At 33.7% G+C, this 17,856-nt stretch overlaps 1 protein-coding gene across 1 annotated transcript in view; it reads left to right on the top strand.

Annotated features, from left to right (window-relative positions):
- The first annotated feature begins 3,370 nt into the window (after positions 1–3,370).
- npr2 (natriuretic peptide receptor 2) overlaps positions 3,371–17,856 on the top strand; it is an 88,415-nt gene continuing 73,929 nt past the window's right edge. Inside the window, 1 exon segment of the mRNA XM_056458442.1 lies at positions 3,371–4,317. Within this exon segment, the coding sequence (XP_056314417.1) occupies positions 3,618–4,317 (700 nt within the window). The 5' untranslated portion in view covers positions 3,371–3,617.

Below are 17,856 nucleotides of genomic sequence, written 5' to 3'. Positions count from 1 at the left end.
GGCTTCATTAGAACTCTAATCTCATCTTCCTGTTTTAGAGGCTCATCATGCTTTGCTACCTCCTGGAGAGTGTTCTTGATCTGGGAAACTATTGTAAAGGGCATTTTCTTCATTAGGGAAAGAATTCTTTGGTCGTCCACCACTTTTATTTCTCTGGTCTTTAAGGTCTTTTTGTGTTGCTGAGCTCACTAGGTCGTTCTTTCTTTTAAAGAATGTTCCAAACTGTTGTTTTGGTCATGCCTAATGTTTTTGCTATCTCTCTGATGAGTTTGTTTTTGTTATTTCAGCCTAATAATTGCTTGCTTCACAAGCTTTTGTGACAGCTCTTTGGATCTCATCATAAGAGTTGACAGCAATAGATTCCAAATGCAAATAGCACACTTGAAATGAACTCTGGACCTTTTATCTGCTCATTGTAATTGGGATAAGGGGGGAATAACACACCTGGCCATGGAACAGCCGAGAAGCCCATTGTCCTATTACTTTTGGACCCTTAACAAGTGGTAGGCACATATGCAAATTGTTGTAATTCCTACACCATTTACCTCATTTGGATGTAAATACGCTCAAATTAAACCTGACCATCTGCAGTTAAAGCACATCTAGTTAGTTTCATTTCAAATACATTGTGTTGGTGTATAGAGCAACAAATGTTAGAACTATATAGATGTTTCAATATTTATGGACCTGACTGTATAGTCATATATAAATATGATTTTTTTACTTTATTTAAACCAAATAATTCAGCCTTTGTAAAAATATACATTACTGTTTAAAAAGTTTGAATAGCCTCTTATGCTCACAATGTCTTAATATTCAGTTTGTCTCTCTTTAAGAACAGCACATTTGAATGAATATGGTATTGGATTGACTCACCATTTCATGTTTAGCATGAAACCAGTTACTGTGAACCATTGCTTTAACCCTGACCCTGTACATCTGTCCTGCACTCTGTGCTCCTAAAGTTTCTCTAAAGAGTCAAATGTTTTAATCTGAAGATTCTTGGAGAAGCATAGTAGAAGGTCAACATGTGAACCAAAGGCATCTTCTTTCTTTTCTGAATGTGTCAAATAGGATGAACGCTGACTCATCTGACCAAACTGTGTGTGTTTTTTTCTTCCATTGCTCAGGGTCTAATGTTGAGCTCTTGACACAATGTTATGCTTCTATGTTGGCCGTTGATGAAAGCAGATTCATGGCAACCACACTGTAGTTTCCAGCTCTGTAGAGCTCAGTGGAGTTTTGTTGATCCTGGATCATAGAGATGCTTTTTAAAAATTCTTTAAAGACGAGATTAAGTGAAGAGGCTAATCTCTCTGTGAATGTTGGCTTAGGAATTGTAGTGTGTTTTTCCCAATGTAGTTTTATTGTATTTATATATTTTTTATTTTTTGTATTTTATTCATTGATTAATCCATCCCTGGTGGTAGCGGTCCTCCCTCTGTAGTTGCCTGACCTCTGATGGCAACATATAAAATGACAATTCCAGTGTTTCACATGAAAATGTTCCAAAAACAAGTGTTTCACATGTGTTCCATGTATTTTACATGTAATTTTAACATCTTATTGAATATTACAGGGAAGGCAGGAAGTGTTGTACTGCAGTCTGCAGCACGTTGCAGTGTTGTTGATGTTTGTGCTTTATATTAATATAATTATCTACAAACACTGCCAACATTTTCGGGTCCCCATATATTTATTTTGGTTATTCGTGTAAAACAAATAATCTAAATAATGGATTTTAGTTACATATGTTATGGCTATAGTTTCCTCCGGGTGCTCTGCTTTCCCCCTATAGGTGAATTGAATAAACTAAATTGACCGTAGTGTATGAGTTTGTATGGATGTTTCCCCAGTACTGGGTTGCGGATGGAAGGGCAACCTCTGTGTAAAACATATGCTGGTTAAGTTGGCAGTTCATTCCGCTGTGGTGACCTCTGATAAATAAAGGACAAAGCTGAAGGAAAATGAAGGAAAAAATCCAGAGACATGTCAAAAATAACAAAAGAATATGGCAAAATGTTAAATACATACTTCAAATTGCATATTTTATCTTGATGTAGCATGTTGCACTGTGTTTTCAAACAACATACAGCTTGTTAAAAAGAAACAAAAATTTTACTGATTATTATTGATTCATTTATTTAACAATATTTTAAAAAGTTTCTTTATATGTGACCCTGGACAACAAAACCATTCTTATGTTGCAAGGGTATATTTTTGTCAATAGTTAAAAATACATTGTATGATTCAATATTATCAACAATTTTAATGGCAAAATCATTAGAATATTAATATAAGAAGTGCTTTGAAATGTGAATTTTTTACTTGAAGTTTGACATATCAACTAAATAACTGAAGAAAGGCAGTTTTTAAAATAGCCAATAGGGTTTTGTGTTATTATGTATTTTGCTCAAGCGCATCAAACAAAAAGCAATTGAAAAGTGTTTTGAAGAGATAGGACATGTCAAATACTTAAGAGTTTTTAATTGGTCAAGATTTAATGAGAAATTAAAGAATTAGGGGACATGGAAAAAAAAAGTTCCATTTAAGCGGAAGTGACAAACTGCAAGCTTCAGTTGCTATATCAATTTTATAATTAAAGTGATTTTTGGCACTGTTTTGGAGCACACTAGCTTATAGATATCCTTAAAACTAACATTTTAATTTTGTGGTACCTTTAAAGGGTCCATTTTGTTGTCCATGTCTTTATGAGTTTCTTTCTTCTGTTGAAAACAAAAGAAGATATCTGTAAAAGAGGAAAACCTGTAACCATTAATATTCATAGTATATAGAACGAATACTATGGAAGTTAGTGGATACAGTGGATCGCTTTCTTCAATAATCTTCTTTTGTGTGCTCTCAGTAAACTATCAATTTACTAAAAGTAAATATGCTTTATGAAGACATTTTGTAAATGTCCTGTTGTAAACACATCAAAACTTGATCTTTGATTTGTAATTTGAATTGCTATATAAAAGCACTTAATTTATACAGCTCTAAAGGCGAATTTTTCAGTATTAAATTTTTTTAGATTCCAGATTGTCAAATAGTTTAATAGTGCCACATCATAACAAAGTATGTATGGATTTTAGTTACGTATGTTATAGCTTGACTCATTTGATTTAAAACACTGATGCATTGATAAAATTACTAACCATTTTTATATTCTCATAATAATGATATGATTAAGCAATCAAATGAGTAGTTGGGGAATTTAAAATGAAAATGCAATCTACGCTAACTCGCTGTGAGAGTAGCCTATATTTGACCTGCAGACAGAGGGAGCAGTTAACTCGTGTATGGGTTAGTATCTGTCATGACGTGTAGAGAGGCTGTGTGTGAGAGGGCCGCGCACGGTGAAGTTGCGCTCATCTGGATGTTCACATACACACACGTACTGAGTCTCACCGAGGAGTCAGACTTAAGAAGTCCGTTTAAAAAAGCACCAGGAGACTCTGTCAAGCGATTTAGTTGGGCTACGTGGTTAAAATCCATCACTGATGGATTGTTCTTTTGATTTAAAAAACGACTCTACTCTTTTAAGCTTTATTTGAGAAGGATAAATTGCACCTGGAGCGAGCGTGCTCACACTACGATTCATTTGCCAACATAAGATGGGATCGCGACTTAAGATGGGATATCGTGTTTTTATTGTGCTGCTTACACGCGTGCTCGTACTGGAATGCAGAGCAGAAAAGGGCAATATTACTGTCGCGGTGATGCTGCCCGAAAATCTGAAGTATTCTTGGGCATCGCCGCGCGTCCTCCCCGCTATCCGTATGGCGCAAGAGAAAATTCAGAAAAGCGGACTCTTAAGGGGACACACAATCAACCTTCTTAACTTTAGCACTGAGGATTCCTCCGGTTCTTGTTCGGAAAACGAGGCGCAAATTATCGCCGTGGACACAAAACTTTACCACAAACCAGATGCGTTCATCGGACCCGGCTGCACGTATTCGGTGGCGTCGGTCGGACGGTTCGCGTCCCACTGGAAACTCCCCTTGATAACCGCAGGAGGACCAGCGTATGGTTTTGATAAGTGGGAAGAGTTTAAAACTATTGTCAGGACGGGCCCGACCACCACGAAACTCGGAGATTTTGTCAATTATCTGCACGGACATTTTAACTGGAGCTCTCGCGCGTTAATGATCTTCCATGACCTCAAACAGGACGACCGGCCGCATTACTTTCTCTCCGAGGGCATTTACATGGTTCTGCGCGAGGAAAACATCACAGTGTTGGCTTTCCCTTATGAAGACCCACAAACTTTCAATTATAAAGACATGATCACATTTATAAAGGACAACGGCAGAAGTAAGTTTAGTTTAAGTTACCATATGCCATAGCTACTTCAATTTAAAAATGCTGGTTTCCACACAATTCCTCTAAGTTGTCCCAACACCAATCGATTAAGTTAATAATTTTTTTTTGCTATTTCAAGTGGACTGAACGTAAAACAGTTAAGTTGTTCCAAAATAAACTTTAACAATTGTGTTGTTTCAACTCGTTTTATATCAGTAGTTTTAGCCAAAGTCATTTTTTGAGTTAGTGGTGTTTTGATATAAATACTGAATGGTTAACTGTATTTATATACAATTTACCTGTACACTTTAATCTAAGGTACTTAAAAACAAATAATTTTACTCCAATAACTAAATAGCACAAACTGCAATATGGCTCTTTTTTGTTGTAGCTTATGAATCTAAAATATATTCACACAATTATTGTATTATATATCGAAGATACAGCAAAAAAACAAAAACAAAACAAAAACAACTAATGGCTGTGTTCTTTGAATTATTATGATGCCTGAATAGTACAATAAACATTCCCTTCTTATTCACCACTGTCCCACTATTCCACTAAGAGTCCTGTATGTAATTTAGTTGCCATTTATAATTTAAAAGGAAGCATGAGGTATGCTTCCCCTATAGATGTTATATCTTTGTGCAATATATCAAAATACTGTGATATTGCCTATCGGATTTGTCACTGTTAATGTTATGGTTTGGTCCTGTCCCTCCACCACCCGAAAACACACCCACACAATTAACATGTTCAAAGCATCCTTCCATGCCAGCAACACTGATCTTCTCGCTTCACTACATCTAAAATCTGAAGACTACAATAAGGCATTGATAGCTTTGGTTTAGGGCTGACACCACCTGTGTTTCCTCGGGCTGTATTTTTGGCCCTGTGGTGCCCTGGGTGAGTTATTTACAGCACCGCCAAAACAGGAGGGAACGCACCCTATTTACTGTCAATAAAGCAATATTGTCAACATTTATGGACACCTTGTGTTCATATACTCACCAATCACACAACTTTACAGTTTGTCGGATATGTTTTTATAGTATTTAAAATGTGTCAGTAGAATTACAAAGATAAAATAAAGCAAAAAAAAAAAAAAAATCAAAAACAGTAAAACATAACTTAAAAACCTTTTTTAATTTGCTTTCAAAAATACAAATGAACATCTGATTCAAAGACTCCAGAGACTAATATTCTTCATGAGGGACCTATAATTATCAGGAACTTTAAATATTATTTCAAACAAATGATACTTGATCAGAAGTGTATTTGTTATACTTTAAACTGGTACAGAGAACCCCTGAAATGTCCTTTCTGGAGTGTAGCTTGATTCTTTGCTTTGTTACAGTGCTTGACATTCTCATAACCCCAATGAGCTGTCAAACACAATTATTATGGTAGAAGGGGAATAATGCTTGGAATGAGAAGAACATGTACTGCAATGTCGCAGAGGTCTTTGTGCTTTAATTCAGCCTGCTAGTGTCTAATTTTTAATCGAACTTCCTGAAGATTCGCACAGCACCATATATGCATTAAAATACATTACAGCATTTTAATTAAGTTGATTCAAATATTGTTGTAAAAATGTATTGCGTAGTAAAAGAGAAAGCATACGGTTGGTCAGAGTAATGCTTCAGCTCTGAGGTCTAGCTTAAGAAGTCCAGATTCTGCTATTTTCAGATACCGAGACAGAAAACAATGGGTGAAACTCCATATCACACTTAAATACTTCAAGAAAATAATGTTTTTCCTCCATTTTTTTTTTTTTGTATAAACAGCAATTCTTCAACAAATATTTTATTTTAGAGTGATATCAGACAGAGAAACACTCGATAATGAAGGAGTGTGGCAACAGGTTTAGACTTTTATTTATCTCTTTCAAAATGTTTTCTTTTTTCTTGTTTTTGATTGGAAATATTCACAGAAAATCCAGTGAAATGATAATTTTCATCCCTCCTGGTCATCAGATCTTTTTTTCTCCCCAGCACCAAGACAATTATAATTATGAGACACAATGTTCCTTTGACCTGAAGAGCTATTGTCTGCTATTTGTCCTTTTTAAAAACTAAACTCAAAAAGTGCACTGTTTTAAGGCAAGTACTGAGAGTTTGTTTTTGTGCATTTCTAAAGGGGGCAGCATGTTTTGCATATGGGCAGATTTTATGTGATGACAAATGTTTATTAATAGTTGAGCTGAAACTAAAGCTGTATTCTTGATACAACTCAGCAGAGTGTGATTTCAGTGACACATAAAATCAGAAGGCTTTGTCTAGTTATAGGCTGAAAACAGCTGCAGCTGGCAAGCAAGATGCATCTCATTCAGTATAGTCTGACCACATTTATTGGTTGGATGTTCCCACTGTTTCCCATTTTGTATTTCTGTTCCCGAAATATGGGATTTTATAAATACCTGACGGATTGTATTTTATCTGCCACAGTTTTACATGAAATATCTGGAAATGTCTGACCTAAACATAACCCTGGACTATTTATCAACTTGATGATTCATGATTTGAATTTCCTCATAGTTTATGAACTAGAATTGCGCAACATCAATGATTGTCTGAGTTGTCATTGTTATAACATTACAAAAAGCACATTTTCAGTTTCATGATCTTTGCCACAGAGATGTCTTCATTATAAGTGTGAGATTTATGTGATTTGGGATAAGTATCCACCATACCTCAGTTGGATCAATGGTTCACATTGCTGAATCCACACTGCCATGGCAACACAAATCCATGTCTTCCAGTGTCTCCTTTGAAAATGCAAGGAATGTCCCTTGATGCTTTAAGCTTTTCACAAAGACATTTAAAGGTAGATTACGGTTTTGTCTTTGACAGTATTCTTTAAATAATGCTTCCAGCATGCTTCTTTAGCGTCACTAAATGAAAAATTTCAACATTTTACTAGCAAAAACCGATTTAGTTTTAAGCTGCTGCTTGATTTCCCTAACCTTGTTCTTGTGTTTGGTTTTAAGTTTCTTTACCTCTGTTCACAGAAATAAGTATGTCACCAAAATAAGTGATAACATCAACACATGGCCTTCATCTGACAATACTGACTTAATCATTTAGTAGCTTTTGAGAGCCATTCAGCATGTCTAGATTGTTCTGACATTTAACTACGCTGTTTTAGTGTGTGAACATTTAGAGCGCTTTTATAGCTAATTGCTTGCAGTTGCCGTTTTACTGTTAGCTTGATTGGCTGCTCACAGATCCTGATTATCCACGTCTTAGAATTGCTCATAAGATTCATTTATTAACATATTTCAAGACTGAGGCTGTGCCATTTCAAACTGCATTTAGCTTGAGTTAATGCTATGGTAATTAATGTATCTAAAAAGAAAATTTATCAACTGAATATCAACTGAAAACTGAAGAGAGGCTGAGCTGAACTTCTCCCCTTTAAAAAAAACAGCCAATAGTGTTTTGTATTATGTATTTTGCTCAAGTGCATCAAATGAAAATTAATTGAGAACTAAAACTAACATCCTGATAATAACATCTAAATTAACATCTATTTAAATTTTGTGGTAAGGGATAGTTCATATAAAATAAAAATTAATCACAGTTTATTCGCTCTTAAATTGTTCCATATCTTCTTTTCTTTCTTCTGTTGAAGACAAAAGAAGATATCTTCTGAAAACCTGTAACCATTGACATTCATAGTAGATCTAACAAATACTATGGAAGTCAGTGCAAACAGGTTTCTAGCTTACTATAAGTAAATATCATGCTTAATGAAGACATTTTGTAAATGTCCTGTTGTAAACACATCAAAACGTGATCTTTGATTTGTAAATTGCATGGCTAAGCTCTTAATTTATACAACTTTGAAGGGGCTTTTCTCAGTTGTTCGATTTTTTTTTTTATCCTCAGATTCCATATGGTCAAATAGTTTAATAGTTAATTGTTTAGTTAATAGCATTGCCACATCATAACAAAGTATATATCGATGCAAAGCTTATTGGTTTCCATATTATGTAAAAGTCTCAGTTTCAATGGTTTTGTGGTCACATATTGAAATTGCAGTGTTTTGTTACTTATTTTTTATTTGTTTGTTTCGATGTCACGTACATAGGGCATATAGCATAAAGCTAATTTGCAGCCCTTGTCCCTGGTTAGGCTTTACATAAAAAAAATAAAATAAATAAGTAAATAAACAAAAAGAAAAGAAATCATAAAACAACAAACATGTACAGTATATACAGAGCCACAAACATAAAATGTAAGTTAATCTGCAAACTAAAAAGAAATGTAAACCTCCCCAACCTAAAAAATATTTAATGTTCACAGTGTTGTAATGTTTTTAACCATTCTTTCAGATATTTACTGCAGGCACTAAATGTCTGTATGTAACATCCTCAAACTGGTTGGCTTTCATAATATAAACTCCATTTGTCGATACACAAACTGTTGTAGATGTTATTAATCTTTAGTATTAGTGTGATCATTTAATGTTTTACATAATACAGGAATTTTTACATTTTAATCCTGTTAATGATCTTAAATTGTACATTTTATTATAAAAAAAAGCCCTGTGATGTCAATGGCAAGAAGCACACACAGTGTTTTTATCCAGAGACATCAGAATGTCTCTCTCTGCTTCCTGATTGAGTTTAGTTGCTATGACCCCGAGGTCAGATTAATTTGGGTTTTTTGTTATTGTTGTTTGGACTTGTTCAGTTTGTGAACTTGCATTCCATGCATTGATGAGATAATAATCAGCCTTGAGGCTGTGAATTGTCACCAAAACTTCCTTTTTGTAGTTTTTGTGGCCTTTTATATTGGTTAGACACACAGTAATGAGAAAAATTTGATCAAACTGTGTTCAGAAAATGTTGCATGTTGGATTGAAAATGTCATTGTCCCCATTAGCACCACAACTCATTTTGGCACATCATATGCACTAACACTTTTCATTTTCCTCTGGATATGGGAAAAAGTGACTCAGTGAACTCACAACAGAGGCTATATTTTACTTATGCTCTGCTCATATTGTTTATATGAAGGTAATTGTACATAAAATTTACAGCTATGAAATATTCGTGTGTATGAAATATTTGTATGTGGAAGTCACAGTAGGGGCGACACAGTGGCGCAGTAGGTAGTGCTGTCGCCTCAGAGCAAGAAGGTCGCTGGTTCGAGCCTCGGCTGGGTCAGTTGGCGTTTCTGTGTGGAGTTTGTATGTTCTCCCTGCGTTCGCATGGGTTTCCTCCAGGTTTCGTCCACAGTCCAAAGACATGTGGTATAGGTGAATTGGGTAGGCTAAATTGTCCGTAGTGTATGAGTGTGAATGGATGTTTCCCAGAGATGGGTTGCAGCTGGAAGGGCATCCGCTGCGTAAAACATGTGCAGGATAAGTTGGTGGTTCATTCCGCTATGGCAACCCCCCCTTTAATAAAGGGACTAAGCCGAAAAGAAAATGAGTCACAGTCACAGTACACCATGAATTGTTTTAGTAATTTTTAATTCAAATTATACAGCTGAATCTGCTGAAAAAAAAATGAAATAATCAAATTCTCAAGGTCAGTGCCGGCCCGTAGGGTTGAGGGGCCCTAGGCGAGATAAAAAAAAATTGGGCCCACTAGTGTAAAAACAGTGAGAAGAAAGCTCAAAAACTATTTTAATATTTAAGTGAATACATTTTTATTAATTGTAACATATTTAACCTATAAAACATATGTAAAAATATTTACTCAGATTTAAACAAATAAGTTTGCAAGGCAGAAAACAGTAATTTAAAAAAATTAAGTATATAAGTATGACATATACGAAATAAAACATGAACCAAATGCATTTTTTTGTAAATTAATAACATACAAATATATGCAGAAATAACTAAAACATGCAGGAGACGTTTTTGCTTGTTTTTACACAGATATTTACACAAACAAAACTTTGCATTAGATGTTGAACAATGGGTGAAATTCTAATTTAACAAAATGGGGTAAACAAAATGAGGGGGAAACCTGTGTTTTTTTCAGCAGGCTGAATTAGTGGGATAGATAATTAATTGATTATTTAATAAAACATGCTGAATGTGGATTTCTTTTTTTTCCTGTGAATTATTTCTGTGATCATGGGCATGGTTGAATTTGTCAAAACAAGTCCTAAAACTACACTACTAAATAATGTATTATGTATAGCAGAACATACCTTTACTTTGAGCTTGCATTTTTTCCTCTGCTTTTCTTTTCTTCCTTTTTCGGCTCCAGAAAGATGCCATTTGGTTTTGATGCAATTTCATTTCAAATTAAACCGCCTATATTGCCTGTTGGACGGGCCGGCATTGTTCACGGTAACCTTGGATAAAAATATTATAGTTTCACTGTATTGTGATTAGGCATGGGACTATAACGTTTTTCAAGGTATACCGCGGTTTGGAAAAATCAAGGTTTTAAAACCGCCAAAATTTTCTGTTATACCGTTGCTAAGTTATGTGTAAGATTTCTTATTTACATTTTTAAAAAGTTTTTTTTAGGATGACAGCATCTCCAGCAGAAAAGATATTAAAAGATGCTGTTTTAATTTGTAAAGAAATCTGTGTTTTTGAAACTAATGAAGACAGCAGGTCAATGATTTATTTGAATTATTTAGCCTGACATGTTTACTGTTACAAAATATTTGCAATCTTTCACAAAATAAAATATATTGTGTTCATAGAGGAAACACTTTTACTTTTTTTACCCATACATTTAAAAATGACTTATTTTAGAGCAGTGAGCACAATAACGTCATACCGTGAAACCGTGATATTTTTATCCAAGGTTATACCATCAGAAACTTATACCTGATGAATATATAAAAAATATATTCTTTTTAAATGTCTGGGTAAAAAACAACAATCCTTTTCCCCTTCGAACACAAAACATTTTATTTTGAGAAACATTTTAAATATTTTGTAACAGGAAACATGTCAGGCTAAATCATTTAAAAGAATCATTGACTTATGCTGTCTTCATTAGTTTCAAAGACACTGATTCATTTACAATTTAAAACAACATCTTGGAGTATCTTTTCTGTGAGAGATACTGTTTTGTTGAAAAACAAACAAAAAAACTAAAACTTAAATAAAAAATCGTACACACTAGGAACGGTGTAGCAGAAAATATTGACGGTTTTAAAACCTTGACTTTTCCAAACGTGATATACCTTGAAAAAGATTATTGTGACATGCTTATTAATGAATCACATATTTTGTTTAAATAGAGATTTGTGGAAATATTTTCGAATATGAGCACTCATGTTTATAAGTGTGTTCACATTTTTTACCACCTTTTATGGAATCAGGCTATCTGACTAACTGATAAAGGAAAGGAGTGTGGGCAGTTCTTGTTTCTGAAAAGCTTACAATGTTGGATTTCAGTAATTTTGCTATTGAATTCTTTGTGTTTTTTTTAAATCTTGTTGGGGCATTATTTGGCGGCTAGGATGTTATTAGTGTTGTTGGTTTATTAACGTGTTGTTGCTGTTGGGGTGGTTGCTAAGTAGTTGCTACTGGCTCAAAAATACAAAAATTCCTTGCCTGAAAGCAACAAGAAACACAATTTGGTATATCATTAGTTTCTGCAGCTCAAATGAGAAGGCATATACCAAAATTTTATCCAACCATTCATTTTTTTTAGTAACATAATTTAAATGTTGTGGTTAGCACTGTCGCCTCAGAGCAAGAAGGTTGCTTTTCGAGTCCTGGCTGGGCCAGTTGGCATTTCTGTGTTGAGTTTGCATGTACTCCCTGTGTTCGCATGGGTTTCTTCCAGGTGCACCGGTTTCCCCCACAGCCCAAAGACATGTGCTATAGGTGAATTGAATAAACTAAATTGTCCGTAGTGTGTGTGAGAATGTTAGCGTGCATGGGTGTTTCCCAGTACTGGATTGCAGCTAGAAGGGCATCCGCTGTGTGAAACATATGCTGGAATAGTTGGCAGTTCATTCCACTGTGGCGACACCTGATGAATACAGGGACTAACCTGAAGTAAAATTAATTAATTTAAATGTATTTTTTCAAAACATGTCTAAACAAATTAGATGTAAAAAATGACTTTCAATGTTACATCTTTACACATTTTTGCCTCTCAGATGATCGTACATTAAAAGTCAAATAACTGAATAGGAGTTGGGTGTGTGTGTGTGTGTTTGTGTGTGCTTGCGAAAATAAAAGTTTCTCTCAAACTTTTGAAAAATCTATAGCACCACATGCCTTGTAAACAACCAAAGCACAAACAAAGGAGCAGCATGTTTTGTTCCTGAAAAGACAGCAGTTACGAAAACTACACAGCCCTTTTGAAAAAGTCACTCACATCAGATTAGGCTGTCTGAGAAGAAAGAGGGAATCAATAAAACATCTTTATTTTCTTCAATTGATATCAATTACTTTCAAAGAGACAAAAACGTGAGTATCATTCACCAGTCGTGACACTTACGAATAAACAACCCACAGCTGAGCATCTTTTGTGCGGTTCACAAAGCAAATGACTAACAAAATGACTTGGCGCAAACGTTCAACAAATTGCAAAATAGCACAAGCACGATTCAGAGCCTCGTCATAGAAAATATTCCCAAGCAGTTTTCATGGGCTTTGTGTATCAGCCAGGCTCATGCAGATCCTTATAAATAAAAACACCGCTGAACATTTTCCTTGTCTTTTTTGCACATTTGTCTTGGAGCGCATCCAGGAGACAGCAGGACTACTTGGCATGAGTTTGTCTGTGCTAGGCTGGAAGAGCTGAGGATTTGGGGGCTGAGAGGCAGACGGGGCAGGCTTTGGTCTAATACGGAAATGTCTGCTAACTTAGAGTCTGGTCCCTGAGCTGGCAAAAGCAATGCTCAAAGACACGGCTAATGGAAATAATGGCCAAAAGCGTAGATGCCAAGGAAAACATACACACATATGCAGAAGATTTCATGTGCACATCAATGCTGTGCCATGCAGAAAAAAAGAGTACACCTCAATCCTGTGCAGCAACCCACAAATCTTTCTCAGTTCTGCATCCAGTGTTTTTTTTCTTGTTTTTCTTTTATTGCAATATTTTCTAGGACATGATGTGTGCTTCTGCTATAGTCACATTGCAGAATCTGCAGTGAGTCAGGGATATACAGTAGTTATGACGAGTGTTGGGGGTAACGTGTTACAAGAGTTAATATTACTTTAGTAACGAGTAAAGTAACGCATTACTTTTCAAAAATAAGTAATTATATTTCAGTTACTTTTTTGAAATTTTTTTAAGTTTAATTAATTGGCTTTTAAAAAATAAATTGCTGAATTAAAATGAATTATGCAGTCAATGAGAGAATGTGTTCATTATTTTGAATGCATCGAAGAAAAAGGAAGGGGTTGTCTCAATGGACAGTGATTTTAATTAAGACAAATAGTACAAAAGTAGCAAACACATTGCTTTAAACTTTTATTAATCTGTATATATGATGTGTATAGCTCTGGGCTCAGCAAGTTCTTAGATAACATTATCCTAAAGTATTATTTTTTGATGTGTTTTTAAAGGTAAATGTAGGGGTAGGTTATACAGTGCGTTGTTAATTGCAGAGCTTCTCTATTAAAAAAGAAAGAAGAAAAGTTCTGAAAGTGATCAAGCCTCAGGCAGGTATGAAAAAGTAACTCAAAAGTAACGTAATGCATTACTTACCATAAAAAATAACAAAGAAATGCAACTAGTTACTTTTTTGGGGTGTAACTCAATATTGTAATGCATTACTTTCTAAAGTAACTTACCCCAGCACCACAGAACACATGAGTTTTGTGGAGTTACTGCAAAGTTTAACCATAATAGAGTGGAAGTTGATTATTTTTATGTGTTTTTAAGGTGTGTGTGTGTGTGTGTGCGTGACCGTGTAAGCATTTAATGTGGGTTTAAAGCATTTGTGCAGATAAAATTATTAGTGCGTTATTTTGCGTTATTTTAATTTGATTCATTTATTTCTGTACTGTACATTTTTGTCTTTGTTCTGTTGAATTTACCTTCATGTATATATATATATATATATATATATATATATATATATATATATATATATATATATATATATATATATATATATATATATATATATATATTTTTTTTTTTTTATTACTGCTCAAACGTTTGGAGTCATTTTTTTTTCATTTTTTTTTAAAGAAAAATTTTCTATTGATCAAGGCGGCATTTATTCAATTTTACATAACTGCTTTCTTATTTAACTGAAATTATTATTCCAGTCATTATTGCTTTAATTACTATTACCATTAATAGTAATAATATTATCATTAATAATAATAATAATAATAATAATAAATATTTGAGTGATTTCTGAAGGATCATGTGACCTTGAAGACTGAAGTAATGAAACTTAAAATTAACCTTTAAAAATCACTGGAATAAATTATTAATTGAAATTTTAAACTACTTTTAAACAGTTATTTTATAGTTCAATAACATGTCTCAATTTTACAATTGTACTGTATTTTTGTACTGTACGGTGAGCAGGCTTATTTTAAAACATTTAAAAATCCTACTGACCCCAAACTTTTGACCAGTAGTGTGTGTGTGTGCGTGCGTGCGTGCGTGCGTGCGTGTGTGTGTGTGTGTATATATTTTTTCTTTTTTAAATATTTCCTAAATTATGTTTAACAGAGCAAGGAAATTTTCACAGTAAATCTAATAATATTTTTTCTTCTGGAAAAAGTCTTATTTGTTTTATTTCGGCGAGAATAAAAGCAGTTTTTAATTTTTTTAAAGCCATGTTAAGGTCAAAATTATTAGCTCCTTTAAGCTATTTTTTTTTCGATAGTCTACAGAACAAACCATTGTTAAACAACAACTTGCCTAATTACTTTAACCTTAACCTAATTAACCTAGTTAAGCATTTAAATGTCACTTTAAGTTGTATAGAAGTATCTTGAAAAATATCTAGTCAAATATTATTTACTGTCATCATGCCAAAGATAAAATAAATCAGTTATTAGAAATGAGTTTATAAAACTATTATGTTTAGAAATGTGTTGAGAAAATCTCCTCACCGTTAAACAGAAATTGGGGGGAAAAAAAATAAACGGGGGCTAATAATTCAGGGATGCTAGTTATTTTATATATTGTAATGGGTTTTTTTATCCAGATGAGCTCCCCTAAAATCACCCAATCAATCTAAAATTATGATATTTTATTTTCCTGAATAGAGCTATTTAATCATCTGTGGAAACTATATGCATATTGCAATATATTGCAATTTTTTTATTATCATGCAACCCTGATATTTTTAAGGCAGACAAAAATGTTGCAAAATTAGTTAGATAAAAAAAAGTTACTAATTGGTTGAGTACAGTTACTATACACGGCCAACAATAACAACCTTATTCCACCAAATTTCACATTCCTCACATTCATAACCCAGTACAGTACAATATTGGAAAAAAGAAAGAAATATTTCTTTAACTAACATTGAAAATTGTAAACAGCTTTTTGAAGTGTTTTGTTTTCTACAGTTTTTTATCATTGTAAAATAAGAGTTATTGTGTTATTATTATTATTATTATGTAATGTTTTAATTATTTAATATTTTCTTTTTAAAATAAATGATATGTTTTGTATAAATATATTTACTTTTTTTATAGTATTTGTGTTTTTACTTCCGTAAAACACATGGGGCTTTATTTTGACGATCCATGCGCAAAGTGCAAAGTGCAAAGCGCAGGGCGCAAACGCATTAAGGGTGTGTCAGAATCCACTTTTGCCATATAAGGATGGAAAACTCTGCTTTGCACCGCTGCGCATGGTCTAAAAGGGTTGAGCTTATTTTCTTAATGAGTTATAAGTGTGTTTTGAGAATAAACCAATCAGAGTCTTATCTCCCATTCCCTTTAAGAGTCAGTTGCGTCACGCCATAGCGCATTTGCTATTTACATGATGGACTTTGTAAGTGTAAAAACCAAACCCTTCACTAGAGAGAAAATAGTTAAACAGAACATTTACAGTGTTTTACAAATGAGAGATGAGCCTCCTCATTGTTTACTTTCGCTTTCACTCTCGTGGATAGGGAATTTTCTTGTATGCACAGACATCCATTAGCCTATAAATAATTAATTTAGTTTGTTAAGCGCAAAGATTTGTTTCAAAACTATTTCTAAATTCTGTTCTAATTTCCAGCAAACGAATAAATGAACAATAATAAGGAAGTGTGTTAGAAACTGAGTTATATCCTAATACACATGCTATGCCCCATATGGTCTAAAATCTGACAGGTGGGCACATCTAAGCTAATTTTTAATAAAACAAATATAAATATGCATATAATGAATAATACTGAAAATAATGATAACATTATACAAAAGCAAATTTTCATGAATAAACTTAAAAAGCCACCCGAGATGAAGAGGGCATGAAAGTATGGTTTTTATATTTATGTAGGCTAGAAAATAATGTTTGTAATATTTTAATCTTTTATAATTATATCCTATATATATATATATATCCTTATTATATCCTATATATATCCTTATTATATCCTATATATATCCTTAATATTTTAATTCTTTTTCATATGTAAAGATATTTGCGTATTTCTGTACATCCTGTTTGTATTAAGCAATGTGTAAGCGAGGCGCATAACTAACACGATCTGCGCTGGACAATAGACTGGCTTTGTTCTGGTCTATAGAACAGTCTATTAAAGTTTCTCAAAATACCAATGCGCCTCAACACACCTTCTTTTTTAGATCAGAACGCCTATAGGCGCACATATGAGCGCAAATGCATTTGCTATTTAAACAACGTGGTGCAAAACGTCAAAACAACTCTTGCGCCAAGCTGAAACTAGCAAACAACAATTGCGTCGCACCTTGCGCCACATTGCACCGGGTGTATGATAGGGCCCTTAATGTTGAACTTTAATACTGTCAACTCACTGGCTTATCATTTGTCATTGCATGTTTAAAACAATTATGTCTAATATTTAACCTCATCTAATATTCCAAAGTGTGTACTTGTCATATTTGACCACTGTTTTGCAGTCTATATTATTAGGTAGTAAAGAAAATCTAAATACACCAGGAGTTTGTTATGAGAAGCCAATACGGTCACACTTTATTTTGATGGACCTATTGCTGAATTTAAGTTACATTGCATCTACATGCCAACTAATTCTATTTAGATTATAAGTTAGGTTGGGGTTAGGGTTAGGGTTAGTGTACGTTGACATGTTCTTGCAAAGTTTCTTATAGTCAGTTAAATGTCTGTTAAAGGAGCAGTATCAACAGATATTAAGCAGACAGTGGTAAAGGAGTCTACTAATACTCAAATGGACCATCAAAATAAAGCGTTACCGCCAATACACACATTTGCAGTCACTTAAATGTCAATTTTATGTTAATAATTCAAACAAAATATATTTTCTAGCATTGGGAATTTATTTACTCTAAGTATTGAAAATATAATTGAAAATAAATATGTCAAGTGCCAACTAAATATTCTTTAGTAATCATCATCATCACAAAAAACATTTTTTTTTTAGAGTCTCGAATTTACGCATTTAGATCTATGACTTTTATTTC

The sequence above is a fragment of the Danio aesculapii genome, chromosome 5 (assembly GCF_903798145.1).
Source record: "Danio aesculapii chromosome 5, fDanAes4.1, whole genome shotgun sequence".
Taxonomy (NCBI): domain Eukaryota; kingdom Metazoa; phylum Chordata; class Actinopteri; order Cypriniformes; family Danionidae; genus Danio; species Danio aesculapii.
Note: the sequence above shows the minus strand (reverse complement) of the source record. Positions and strands in the feature narration are given on the sequence as shown.